This window comes from Mauremys mutica, chromosome 7, assembly GCF_020497125.1.
Source record: "Mauremys mutica isolate MM-2020 ecotype Southern chromosome 7, ASM2049712v1, whole genome shotgun sequence".
NCBI lineage: Eukaryota > Metazoa > Chordata > Testudines > Geoemydidae > Mauremys > Mauremys mutica.
Genome location: NC_059078.1, coordinates 111,999,594 through 112,014,440, shown reverse-complemented (window position 1 = coordinate 112,014,440; position 14,847 = coordinate 111,999,594). Strand labels below are relative to the sequence as shown.

The 14,847-nt window shown below is 37.5% G+C and overlaps 1 protein-coding gene across 2 annotated transcripts in view; it reads left to right on the top strand.

The window, feature by feature from the left end:
- The window catches only part of WDR11 (WD repeat domain 11), an 82,674-nt gene extending 70,984 nt beyond the window's left edge, over positions 1-11,690 (top strand). For both annotated transcript variants that reach the window (XM_045024826.1, XM_045024825.1), the window contains exons 23-29: positions 2,807-2,978; positions 3,353-3,448; positions 4,441-4,606; positions 5,723-5,820; positions 7,464-7,609; positions 8,066-8,145; positions 9,284-11,690. In XM_045024826.1, coding sequence (XP_044880761.1) covers positions 2,807-2,978; positions 3,353-3,448; positions 4,441-4,606; positions 5,723-5,820; positions 7,464-7,609; positions 8,066-8,145; positions 9,284-9,441 — 916 coding nt within the window. In that variant the 3' untranslated portion in view covers positions 9,442-11,690. The remainder of the gene's footprint in view (positions 1-2,806; positions 2,979-3,352; positions 3,449-4,440; positions 4,607-5,722; positions 5,821-7,463; positions 7,610-8,065; positions 8,146-9,283) is intronic.
- Positions 11,691-14,847: the final 3,157 nt, after the last annotated feature.

Below are 14,847 nucleotides of genomic sequence, written 5' to 3'. Positions count from 1 at the left end.
AGGGTCTCCCTCCACTGTCTCTGCTCGGCCGCCTCGGCTCTGGAGCAAGCCATCAATTCCGAGAACACGTCGTCCCTAGTCTTTTTCTTTCGCCGCCTAATCTGCGCCAGCCTCTGTGAGGGGGATGCCGGGGCAGTTCGTGAAAGAGCCGCAGCTGTGTGATGGGAAAAAGGAAGTGATTTCCGTGAAAAGATACATGTTTGCGAACACTGAACACAGTCTAGTCAGTTTCTGTGAACAAGACCATACAGGGCACCTAGTCTCACGAGCTCTCAGGACAAGTTCGAGATTTCGGAATACGCTTTCATTGGCTGCGGTCTTGCACAGGAGATCGGACAAGCGGGGCGGTACAGCTGAATCCGTGTAGCAGCCAGGCCTGGTAAGCACTACACTATAGGCTGCTTAACAGTTAATGGATAGCTGTGCCCTCCCGTTGAAGGCAATCTGTAAAGCATAAAGTCTGACCCTGTTCCAGCCCCTCGCGGCTGTGCCCGGGAAAGATCACTGTATGCTTTTCCTCTGCGGCCTCCAACACGTGGCTGTTAAACGAAGGTCATTGCTATGCAAAGTAAAAGTCAAGCATTCACAATAGTAACAGTACACTAATTGCCCTAATTAGATGCAGCAGTCGCCGAACGAGATTACCCTGAGGTGGGTCACTCGGAGAGAGAGAGAGAGAGAGAGAGGATGCTGCTAGAATCCCTGCACAGACCAGGACCGTATGCTGCCATGCTGGTCGAGGCAATGATTCCGCTGTACATTAGGATGGCCTGGCGCGGAAGAGTGTGCTTCCACGGAGCACCAAATAAGGCACCTCTCCCCAGGAACCTCCTGCGGAGACTTTTCGAGCTGCTCTCCGAGAGCTTCGTGGAAGTGTCCCAGGAGGATTTCTGTTCCATCCCTATATGTGTGGACCTTCTCTTTATATAGTTTTTTATGGAAAAGTTTTTATGTAGTTTTTACATATTTTTTATTCCTGTTTTTTAAAAAATAAATGTTTCCATGTTTATAGCACTTACCGACTGATCCTTCCCCTGATTCTGAGTCCGGGTTAACGGCTGGGGAGGGTTGGTAGGGGATCTCTGTGAGGGTGATGAAGAGATCCTGGCTGTCGGGGAAAGCGGTATTGTAAGCGCTGTCGCCTGCGTCGTCCTCCACAAACCCTTCCTCATCTTCCCCATCGGCGAACATCGCCGAGGAACTGCCCCTCGACACTATCCCATACTCAGAGTCCACGGTCACTGGTGGGGCAGTGGTGGCAGACCCACCTAGAATGGCATGCAGTGCCTCGTAGAAGCGGCATGTCTGGGGCTGGGCTCCGGAGCGTCCGTTTGCCGCTCTGACTTTTTGGTAGCCTTGTCTCAGGTCCTTGCTTTTCACGCGGCACTGCGTTGTATCCCGGCTGTATCCTCTGAGTGCCATGGCTTTGGAGACCTTCTCGTAGGTCTTTGCATTCCGTTTGTTGGAGCGCAGCTCCGAAAGCACAGACTCATCGCCCCACACAGCGATCAGATCCAGGACTTCACGGTCTGTCCATGCTGGGGACCTCTTTCTATTCTGGGATTGCATGGACTCCTCTGCTGGAGAGCTCTGCATCGTTGCAGGTGCTGCTGAGCTCGCCCCGATGTCCAACCAGGACATCAGATTCAAAGTGCCCAGACAGGAAAAGGAATTCAAATTTTCCCGGGTCGTTTCCTGTGTGGCTGGTCAGAGAATCCAAGCTTGGACTGCTGTCCAGAGCGTCAACAGAGTGGTGCACTGTGGGATAGCTCCCGGAGCTAGTAAGTTCGATTTGCATCCACACCTAGCCTAATTCGAGATAGCCATGTCGAATTTAGCGCTACTCCCCTCGTCGGGGTGGAGTACCGAATTCGAACTAAAGAGCCCTCTAGGTCGAATTAAACGGCTTCCTGGTGTGGACGGTTGAGCGGTTAATTCGAATTAACGCTGCTAAATTCGATTTAAAGTCCTAGTGTAGACCAGGCCTTAGTGAAGTATTTATATTTGCACTGAGTTTTATATTACAATCAAAAGACTTCTTTAATGTGGTTGAACAGAATTGAATTTTAGAAAGGTGTAAGAAACTACCATGCCTACGCTGAAATAGTAGTAGTTACTCGTACAATGCCCAAAAGTGTATTTGGTACTTTACTAGAATATAGAGTCCAGTCTCTCTCCCAAAGAGCTTACCGGTATAACCTAAGACCTAGGCCCATATGCAAGCAAAGAAAAAGAGAAAGTGGGCTCTTTTTTAATTCCATGACCACTGTCATGTTGTTATTCTGCCCAAATCATAACAATTTTTAACCTGTTCTGCATTTTTTAGTTGCTTCCAAGCTTTTATGATTGATTTTTCCCTAAAGTTGAAAAGGTGTCTTAATGGTGAAGCATAAAGCAATCCAGAAAATTAAGTTAAGGATAGATTAAGTGCTGAATGCCTTTGCTAAACTAGTTTGTGGAGAGATTTACTGAGCCTTAACTAACCTTGTAAAAGTCTTTCCTCCAACTTGCTACTTCTTAATTTGTCAAACATATTTCAAAAGAGATCATTGTGATGTCATATATAAGAAGTTTTATTGGTAACCCACAATATTTGTGATTCCAAAAAGAATGTACCTTTATTCTCTGAATAAAGAAATTATTTTAAAATACAGAACAATTACTAGTAGTATGTGGCGGGGGGGAAATCTACAATGAATCAGTATTATGGCTACAAGTATTGGGGGTTTGGGAATAAACTAGTCTCATGTTGTAGCTATAATGTATAATGGTAGGGTTTGCTTCATTTTGATTTTTGACTTCTCAGACTCTATGGGGATGAATCAGAACTGCATTTTTGGAGTGTTGCTTCCCATTATTTGCACAGTTTCTCTCAGGAAAAAGCACTAACTGCAAAAACTACAGATAGTCTTCAAGAAAAATTAATCAACCCATTGGATATATGCTATGACATACTGTGTGAAAATTCCTACTTCCAGGTATTGAAAACTGTTTATAAATAGTATTTAGTAGGTACTAAATCAACAAAATGAGCATTTCTTCCCTTCTGATTTTAAAGCTCCTACATATAAGTGCCTCACTTTTATTTCAAATTAAAAGGTGTATGACTGTGTTTTAATAATGAAGTTTTACCCTTAACTCAGTGTATTTGTTATTGTGAACTTAAAGCATTCAGTACTATTTAAAGGCTGGGCTTTTTTGTAGTTTAATAAATAAATAATAGAAGATCATTCATATGTCCTTCACATTTATATATATTTTTAAGCTCACGTATTTTTGCAGATGTTTCGAATTCATATTATATTAGCTAGTTTATTTTCAGATTTGTAATCATTTTAATTTTTCTCTGCAGAAATTTCAGCTTGAAAGGGTACATCTACAGGAGGTTAAAAGATCAACCTATGACCACACCAGGAAATGTGCTGACCAACTTCTTCTCTTGGGGCAGGTTTGTGAGTGGCTTGTTTATTTGTAATGTCCTTACCTGTTTCTGTAGGTTTTGTGTGTTCCTCTATCCAGACAACATTATATCTGTCTTATCTGGGCTGAGTTTCTTCAAGCTAGCCTACAGCCAAGACCCAGTTTTGGCTAGACAGTTGGGTATGTTGTTCCACTGCACCATCTGGGCCCAATGAAATGGAAACAGAGTTAAGTGTCATCCAAATATGAAAAGCACCTCAACACACATCCTTCTTTTGGAACTCCACGTGGGTCTTTCTTCAGTCAGATGACCAAACAGATACTACCCTTTGAGTTCTCTGAAAGAAAATAATCAAGCTGCTCAGATAGCTTAGTATTTGCAGGGAAAAACTGCTAGTATTGGTTTGCAAGTTGACAAGACAACATAGTGGCGTCAATGATGCCTGTCAGATCTAAAAGATTTGCCATGAATAAAGAGATATACCAACACAACCTGTGCAGCCTAAAATCAGATTTTACTAAGTATATATAATGCCTTTCATATTTCTCCATAATTAGTTAACCTATCAACTTTAAATATAGTGAATTTCAAAAAAATTGTGCTAGGTTATTGCAGGTACCAACCTCTGACCAGTTCCCTTGCTTATACGATCTTATTTCACTCCTACTTTTTAAGTTGCTTTTCTGTCGTCTATTCCTCTGAAGGACCACACAAACAGGGAAAACTGCATACTCAGTTTACTGATTCCACTCTATAGGCCCTCTTTCTGGAAAGCACTTAAGCATGTGCTTTAACCCTATCCCTATTCAGAGCATATGTTCTTAAGAAGTGTCCTGAATAAAATGCATTCTTGAATTGGGACCATAAGCAGTTAGTAAACAAACTTGAAAAAATAGATTTTTTCCCTCTTATCTCTGTTACTATAACTGTTCGTTGAGGTTTTTTTTTTTTTTTAAAGGTTAAAACATCCAAACAAAAGTGGGGGATTTTTAAGATCTAATTTTATTTTTTCTCACCAGACTGACAGAGCAGTACAACTATTATTAGAGACAAGTGCAGAAAACCCGCATTACTACTGTGATTCACTCAAGGCATGTTTGGTCACTACCGTCACTTCTTCAGGTCCTTCTCAAAGCACCATTAAACTGGTAGCAACCAACATGATAGCAAATGGAAAGCTAGCAGGTAAAATGTGTGTTTTCCTTTTGTTTGTAAGCAATTAACACTGATAATTGTTATGGAAATTAATACAGTTAGACAAAAAACCTCTTTTTACAGTAAACCATATAGGGGGGAGGGATAGCTCAGTGGTTTGAGCATTGGCCTGCTAAACCCAGGGTTGTGAGTTCAATCCTTGAGGGGGCCACTTAGGGATCTGGGGCAAAAATTGGTCCTGCTAGTGAAGGCAGGGGGCTGGATTTGATCACCTTTCAAGGTCCCTTCCAGTTCTAGGAGATTGGTATATCTCCAGTTATTACCTATTACCATATAGGGTGCTTGTTTTATAGGGTTTGCAGATGTACAAAAAGCATTAGACATAATCGTAAGTACTTGATATGAAGACTGAACAAGTCGGTGTATTTTTTTATTACAAACCATATTCCTGAAATGAGCCTGTTTGCAATTTATTGCTAATATCAAAGAAGACTGCTGCCACATTCCTAATGAAAACAACATCATATTTATTGGATAAAATTAAAACACACAGGTTGGAAATGAAAGTCCTTCTATATTTCAGTTTGTTTCAAACCCATTAATATATAAATGGGCTCTTAGAACTATATTTTTGTGTTTTTCTACCTAATGTAATAGATGCTTGTTGTAAGGTGACTGACTGGAATTTCTGAAGTTTATAGGTGATTAGGCATTTCTTAAGCGTATTACTCTGTTTTGTTAATATATTTTTTTTTATTTTATGGCCTAGGCTACTTTTTGGGGAAAAAAAGTTAAAGGATGATTTGTAGAAATCGGGCTTGTTGTTTGGTATAATTCTGTGACACTGATTAAGTCTACATGGTCCAATGATCTCCTTAGCATGTCTGTCTGAGGCAAAGAGAAGCAGAGAAGAGGTTAGGACCTTGTGGAGCATTTCTAAGCTCTGCAGATGTCATGTAAGGCAAAGGGATCACCTTCAGAGCTCCAAAGCTCTACAATGCATGAAGAGGTGGACTTTGTGGAGCTCCTGTATCCCAAAAGGCAGCAAGGGACCCTTTTCTGGGGGGTATCTGTTGCATTTAAATAGCAACTTTTTTTTCCCTTAGTTGAGAGTCAAGTTTTAGGTAATCTACTTTTATTTTCCAGAGGGAGTGCAGTTGCTCAGTCTAATAGATAAAGCTGCTGATGCGTGTCGTTATTTGCAAACCTACGGAGAATGGAACCGTGCAGCATGGCTGGCAAAAGTATGTAATTGCTCAATCCAGATTATTACCCATAGTACAAAGAAGCCCTGCATCAATTTTTGGCTTATTTTAAACTCCAGTGGCATTTGGTTTTGTTTATATACTGTCAATGATTCAGTTAGCTTGCAACTAAAATACACTGATGATTTTGTTCCATTGATATTCTATTGATTGGTTATTGTCTACATTTTTTCTCATGACCCTGTCAAAAATGCCACCTGTAACTAAAATTGCAAAAGATATCTTGTATCCTATGTCTTTTACTTAGTTGTAAAAGACATTTTCTTTACCTTAACTGCTTGCAGAACATTGGAAATAAAATAAGCATAAATTTAACTTTGAACATAAAAGGCCTGCCTCAAGATGTATATTTATAGAAATTAGTGTGGATTTTGAGGTTCTTCAGACTTGAAGAATTTACAGTATCAATTCAGAAACATATCAATGAGAAAAGTTCTTTCCAATGCATTAAGCTATAATGTCCCAACCCTGCAACTGGATCATTGCAGGCAGACTCCTTCTCCCACAGGGAATACCAGAAGGTCTCCACATGCGTACAGAGGCCCACCTGCATGGATCAGATTATAGGATTGGGGACTAACCATGGTCAGAATTCCCAGTTTTCTAGTTTGTGACCAAAGATTTGTCATTTTAATAACCTGTTCTGATTATTTACATTTTTCTTTTGCAAAAATGTATATCCCTAATGTCTGGAAAAAAAATAAAATAATAAAAAGATGCTATAATTCACTTTCACAGGTGTCTATCCTAAAGTAATAAAAATTTCTATCTGTTTAGCTATTTCACTGGAAGAGGTAAGGGAAAGGGGCAATATAGATTTTTCCAAATAGATGAGTCCTATTTTTTATTTGCCCGTTTTGGTTTTTTAGATCTTCAGGAGAAGTTGAGATTTCTCCTATTGTATTTAATTCCTTGACACTTTTGATTGCAGTGAAGCCTGTTAGTGCAGTGGCTCTCAGCCTTTCTGGACTACTGTACCCCTTACAGGAGGCTGATTTATCTTGCATATCCCCAAGATTCAGCTCACTTAAAAACTACTTGCTTACAAAATCAGTCATAAAAATACAAAAGTGTCCTAGCACGCTGTTACTGAAAAAGTGCTTACTTTCTTAGTTTGACCATGTAATTATAAAATAAATCGATTGGAATATAAATATTGCACTTACATTACAGTGTACAGAATATAGAGCAGTATAAACAAGTCGTATGAAATTTTAGTTGGTAATGATTTCACTAGTGCTCTTTATGTAGCCTGTTGTAAAACTAGGCAAATATCTAGATGAGTTGAGGTACCCCCTGGAAGACTTCTGCATACTGTCAGGAGTACGTGTAGTGGAATGCATAGCAAGCAAGCCTGATTTCCTATGTCAAGGTTTAAGTGATCTGAGAACTTTTTTGTGTTTCTCATTTTCCTCGTTATTATCAGTGTAGGGACCAATGCATTTGGGATCTCGGAAGTGGTAACTTGAGATAAACTCTGAGTAAGAATCTGCTGAGTTGTAATGAAGTTATAATCAGATACAATCTTGTAGGAAACTTGTACTTGGCTTGTCACAGAAATGTTTTCTTTAGTTATATAGCAATTGGTGCATTCAGACTTGGGCCTTCTTTATCTCCCAAAGGTTCGTTTGAATTCAGAGGAGTGTGGTGATGTCTTGAAACGTTGGGTTGATCACCTTTGCTCTCCCCAAGTCAACCAGAAATCCAAGGCCATCCTTGTCCTCTTATCACTAGGATGTTTTACAAGGGTTGCAGAGATGCTGCACAGGTAGAGCTGAATGAGCACATTCTCTACACTGCTTTGTCCAAAATTGTCACCTGAATGTATGCTCAGGAAATGTGTGTTTTTCTGTGAACTTCTTACATTTAATTCGGTTTTTGAACAATTCATTCTGTTTCCTTTAGTTGACAGTTACCTCAACAGCATGTCATCCTTGTCTATGTGCTTGTACTGATGCTTTTTCTGTAATTTCAAAGAAAAATGCTGGCATTTTAAATTTTCAGCAGCTTTTAAAGGTGCCAGCATCTAAACCAGTGCTAACATTTTATAACAGCTGTTACTCAGAGCTAGTAAATTGAACCTTGTCCTTTCAAAACTTTAGCATCAAAGATCAACTCATTGAATACTCTTGAATTAGAGTTATGTAAGCCAGATCAAAATGTTTTGAAGAACTTTTAAATCTTCCTGTCCTAACAAGTTTGTTTGTTTTTTTCTTTTCAACAGCATGAGGTATTTTGATAGAGCTGCCTTATTTGTTGAGGTGTGTCTGAAGTATGGCACAATTGAAGTTAATGAAGATACAAATATCCTTTTCCTAAAGACATATGGTGTGTATATATATATAAAATTAGCTAGTCTGTACAGGAAAAGAAACTCCTAATAATTATGTCCCTTAGGGTGTGTACTGCACTTCTTGAAGGAACAGAATAAGGAAATGAGTGGAGAGAAAATATACACCCAAATCACAATACCAGCCTCTTCCTGTATTCTGTTAAATCAGTGGCACTGGGAAACAAACAAGGGAGCAAGAATAAGAGCAAACCTGTGCATGCTACTACCTAAATTCACACCTTTAAATTTGGGAGCAGATGGCAGAATGTTGGTGCTGATGAAACTTGGGCTAAATTGCTGGTTACTGCTGGGCACATAGCTAGGTTAAGCTAACTAGGTTAATGAGGCAGTTATCTTTTTAAAAATTGAACACCACAATGTACATTAAATTTCAGGTCTCTTGGCACACTCCCCTGCAGTGTGTGCTAGCAAGATTTTTTTTCCTTTACTGAAAGGATCATCAGTTTTGAGCTTGTAAGAATTATGTAAGTTATAGATTGAAGTGTAGGTGAGATGAAAGCTTAACAATAAAAAAGCCACCTGAGAACTTGTTTCATCCAGTGTACACTTCTGCTAATGTGTTGAATCTTGAAAATTGTAACCATTATAAAGATTTTTCTTTACATGAATTTTGGGATGACCTGGGTGCTCCCAGCTGGCAAAGCCACAAATGAGTCCTATAGATCATCCCAATTATTTTATTGCCAATATCTTGTAGTCTGTTTGCTAAAAGTGGGACCTTTGTACCATTAGAAAACGAATATATGTCAAGATAAGATATTACATTTGTATTGTTGTATCTTGGTGTTCAAATTAATTTCCATAGACCCTCATCAAAATGTTGCTGTATTTAATTTGTTGCTGCCATTAGGTGATCTGAAATAATGGTGCTGAGCAGCTATTTGTAAAATCATTTGCATTAGGATTTTTGCCATAATTTGTGCTTAGAGGTTGCTTTTAGATTATACTTGGTATCTTGTTCCAGTAGTGAACAAGTGATTAACAGCAGTGTTCAGCATTTCCTGCTTAGACATGGGTGGGTATAAGAGAAGCCTGGTTCTGAGCCTTCTCCATTATCTCTCACTTCTGTTTTCCTTAACCATCATTTACATAAACTAATCCACATGGTATTTGCGGATTATGCCAGAAGCTTGAAGACATTGGGTTTTAAGCAGGGTGCTATTCTGTTTGCTTCAAAAGCAGGAGCAGCTGGTAAAGATTTATTGAATGAGCTTAAACAACCTAAAGAGGAAGTGACTGAAGAGTGACAACTTCATTTGTCATAAAAATATAAGATTTCCATTAGATGGGGTATTTGTTAGTTACATTTCCAAGGTTGATGAGATTCCATTGTATGAAAATATCCTTTCTCTTGGACCATTACATTGGGGATCATATATATAAGATGTTTCATTTGGACAAGACTTTTTAAAAAAAGATATATGTGGAGACAATGATAATAACTAGTTAAGACAGAACTTAGTTTTAAGTTATCTCAGATTTTTTTTTTTTTAAATTATCCTCACTTCTGAGAAGAGGCACAGAAACATCTGAAAATTCATAGAACTGGAAATGCTTTTAACTTTTTGATCCTAGGCATAGAGATCAAGGTTCCAGAATTTGCTAAAAGATTTGTTAAGTTTGAGGGAGGGCTACTTTTACTTTTTTAAGAGACCTTTATAGACATTTGGAATTCATCATAGGTGAGTTTATATGCATATATTATGGATTCTGTACATTATTAAGAAAAATTAGTTAAGGAATAAACGTAGATCACAAAAACATGCATATGGCCATGAAAGCCATATGTTTTGCCCAAGACCCATAATTATTTTGGCTAAGTCCAGCGTGTTTTGACATTCTTGAAGTTAGCTGTGAATATTACCTTTGAAAGCTTTAAGTACAAGAAATCCTTAAAAAGTACTTACAAATTTCTCCTTTTTAAGTTTTCAAAACCCATCAAAAAGTGTTTTCTTCAGCGTTTTAGTGTGGTTATAATTTTAAAGACGTTCCATTCCATATCATTTTAAATGTGAACCTCCACACCTTAACGACTAAATGCTGCATTGCACTGTACTGGTCAGTCCTTAAGATCAAAAGAGCCTACCACACAAGCTGCAGGGCAGGATCTCTCCACAGCATTCAAGGTCACTAAGAGAAAGGGCTGCTAACATGCTTGCTCTTGCACCTCTTCTGCAGTTCAGGAGCTATTGTGGCATAGTTAGCTGTTGAATGTGCTGCCATCATCAGTTGGTAGAGAAAGCATTTTACAGAATAACGAAGTATAGACTTCAGTATGTCATTCCCTTACTGTGAGGAGGGCTCCCCTGGTTGACCGGACTTATGTAACAGATAATGCCTCTGGAAGCATCTCTGCTCCTGATTGCTGTGCCAGCCATACAGTATTTGAGCCTAAGCATTGGGTAGTTTCCATAGCATCCTAGCTTCTTGTTTGACTGTGTTCTTTGCATTACTATTGCATGTGGCAGATGTGTCTATTTTACGGTTGCATTGATTAAGAAACATTTTACAAGAAAGGAATGTCTGCTGAAATACAATTTGCCTGGATTGTGACATTGCACTCACAAAATGAAGGTAAAGGATACTGAACCTATGTCAGCTAAGGAACCGCTACTTTTAAAAATCACTTAAAATTAAGTTACTGTTGCTAACTAATTTAATATGTGATATCGTAAAGAAGCATATCACTTACATCTTCAAAGTGGTAGCTCAGCTGTTGTTTTGACTTCATGCGTTACACACTAAAAGTAACAGAACATAAAATTTCCCCATATGTCTCCATATTTGTTTACATCTCTAACTCCAGAAATGTTTTTAACTGTAAGTGCAAGTTGCATTTATGATAAAATTTCAATACAGCGTGGGTTTTATACAAACAGAAAATCTGAGTTTCATTTCTGTAAACAGGAAACTGAATGTTTTAACTATAATGTATCTGATTTCTTCCTGCCACATGTTCCACATACCATAATGTACATTCCTTTAGTGTATTATAAACAAAGCACATATAATTATGTTAGCTTCGAAAAATATATACAACAAAATTTGCCTTAAGCATTTATTTTGCCTAACTCGTAGTTGAATAAAAGTTAATGTAACTACTAAGGACTAAATTCTGGCACCTTTACTTACACGGAGTATATCCAAAATTACTCATGTTCTTTTCAGTGTTAGTAAGTGTATCAGAATCTGTCCTTAGACAAATCCCTATAGGTATTTCTCAGTAAGTCTGAAAAAATTCTGCATATGCTTTAGTGTACAGTTTTAAATCTGTGATTTGACGTTATGAAAAAAAAACTTATTGAAAAGGCTTTCTTCCTGCTGGATGTGTTTCTGTGTGCTTCATTTTTAAGTATGAAGGTTGTGCATCTTGCACAATGTTATCTGATTTCTGTTATCTTTTGCACAAATTATGGACAATGTAAAAATCATTCCTAAAATCCATTTGGATATGAACACAGTCACAGAATGTAATTAAAAAATACTCTGAAAACCACTGTGGTGTGTTTGATTTAATTAAAAAATATTGCAATCACTATACTTAGCCAAATGCTGACTGTCTCCTTTTTCTTTTTCTTCATTATTATTATTATTATTTTATTTTTATTTTATTATAAAGCCATCTAAGGTGGATTACTGATCAGGACCGGTTTTGGTGAGGGAAAATAAAGTTCAGCTTCCTGCATATGTCACATTATGACTGAAAATTTTACTTTTGGTATTCATAAATTTACTCTTTTATTAGCAAAAGGAAAAAAAAGCCTAAATTTAGTGGCAGTTAAAATTACAGTACGACACAGCCCCATACACTCAAAACCTTAAAAGCATGGAAAGAAGTTAGGAGGACATGTGTATTCCTTTACACCTTTCTGTTGTCTACACTCAAACGCTCCATAAGGCTTTTATTTCCATCTCCAATCGATATCAGAAAGCATTATGTACCTCAGCTTCCTCAAAATTTGCACTCTAACACGAAAGCTTAATGATGACTATGTGCCTTGATACCAATTATATCAACATATCAGCACATCTGACTGTCATACATTTCATGCATTTGAGAAGTTACCTTGCCATAACACTCTGAGGTCTCTGTCACTAAGCTCCTAGTCTCTTCTTTCTCAGCTCAGAGAACTTTTGTCTAGGCTGCAGGGGTATTGAGTGAAGGACTCTCGCTCTGGTGTGCTGTGTCTCCCCCTCATGAGTGAGTGACAGCATTCAGAACTCAGCAGATTCTTTATCAAACTAAAAATCTGTGAGTTCATTTTGGTGAACAAACTTGCCATTATGGCTAAAATAATGTAAAATACGTTGTAGACAGGTATTCCCGATGTATAACTGAAATTCTGCAAATCAGCACGAGCAAAATGTGGCCAAAGGACAGGTCCTAGAGTATGTGAGTTTTCTTGTAAAATGGTGCAAATAAAAGCAAGATTGTCCAATGAAATAATTGCCAAAATGGGTGACTTTTAAACTCTTGTTTCATGTATCTTGTTTCTTTTTATTTCTTTTATCATCAAACCTCCATGAAGAATTTCAAATGGTGTTTGCTATCTACATTCTGTGGTTTTGGTTTTTGTCATTTCAATGAAATTTTTACAAAATAAAGATTTAAAGCACCCATCAAAACTGAACTCTCTAACACAACCTTAAGTATGATGCTGTTGCACCATAGTAACAGTGAAGAAACCATATAGGAATTAAGTCTGCAAACCAATATGCTCCATAATTCTTAGAATATCTATATAACTAGCAGCTTTTTTATATCAAATCAAGGTTGCTGTTGGTTTTCTGAACATGCCGTTGGCCAGTTTTGAAATTTACTTCAGAAGGACCACAACCCCTGCCTCTAATTAAGGAGACTCTGACCAAGCTGTTTGGGTGTCTTGATGGGGAGCCTGCAAAATACACTTTTTAGAACACAAGCAGGCTTACAGTAGTGATCCCTTCTTTCTCACCCATTGAAGACAGCCTTTAGTCTCATAGGATGAAGAATTGTCTATTTTTCTAGCTCTTTGAATTACTTGTGTATGACTCTACATAAGCTTTTTTCCATCCCTGGGATGCATTTTTAAATTTGTGCAGCTGTTATATGAAGCTCATTCAGTCCCAGCTACTGTTTTCGGAATCAGAGAAAGGTTTGCATAAATGTGGGACTTCTGTAGTAAGATTTTAATTTGAAACTATTTTGTCTGATCTCCAGATCCTGTGATAAAACAAATGAAGTTCAAACTATTTAAAAAATGGCTCCTATATTAATGATGATCTTGTTTTAAGATTAAATGAAAGTACAGCACGTACTTTAACAACTGTGTTTTAATATAAGCAAGGCTTTAGAGTTGATTTATAAAATATTACGTTGCAATTAAGGTAGTCTGTAAATTGACAATTACATGCATTAAGTGTCTAAAATTGGGTAGCCATCTGAAATACTTTGATGTGTATACTATATTTATAAATCAACTCTAAAGCCATATATATATATATATATATATATATATATATATATGTATACTATATATATATATATAGTATACACATCAAAGTATTTCAGATGGCTACCCAATTTTAGACACTTAATGCATGTAATTGTCAATTTACAGACTACCTTAATTGCAACGTAATATTTTATAAATCAACTCTAAAGCCATATATATATATATATATATGATGGGCATATATCTGTGGAAAATGACAGACTATTAGGATTTATAGCAGTACAAAAATGATTAGTACTATATTGCAAATGAATCATTTATTAAATTTATTGAAATTTAAAACGTCTTTGAGAGTGTGCCAATCTAGAGACTTTGCAACCAGATAAAGACATATATTATTATACATCCAGAAAATCCAATCCAGGATGATGATGTGATCAATGCCTGAGTAACTAGTCTAGGATCTTAGTTGTTTTGCACGAGTTGACCCGGGGGACAGAGAGAAGAGAACATTCATGACCCTTGAACAATGAATTGTTTAGTCTGGATGATCACTAGCTGCAGCTAAATGCAATGCAGTAAGGATTCAGCTAGCAATTCATTTGGAGTGTAAAAGAATAATTACAATCTGGCAAAGATTTAATGTTTTGGGGTTTTTTTATAAATACTTATCTTCAGATTAGAATTCAGGAAAATACTGTTACTAGAATGAGTCCTGCTGGAGAATGGAATCCTTTAAGGAGTCTGGAATGGGAGGTAATCAACCTTATGGCACCTGTTTATCAAGGAGCACCTATGAACTCATATCAAGGCACTAAATGCGTTTTAGTCATGGTGATATTGACCTCTTAATGTGTTTATTGGGATGGCTGGTGCAAAGGGGTTAAGTAGAAACTGTTGCCGAAGTCTGATATGAGCAACCGTTATTTCATTCTTAGCGAGTAGTGCTGGACGGCAGAGTGCCTATTTAAGCAGAGTCAAAAAGGAATGAACTAAGGCACAGAAGAAAACTGTTTGCATGCCAGCACTTTTCAATGTGGCCTAGCTTGCTATACGATTTCTTGGTGCTGCTATATGCACAAATTAATTTTTGTATCCAAAAAACTTTCCATATTTTTATGATGTAATAATGTATGAGGAAGATGTCTGTATCTAACGAAAGCATCTAAACCTCAGTTATCACACACAAACCAGAAACTACTTAATCTATTAAATTTA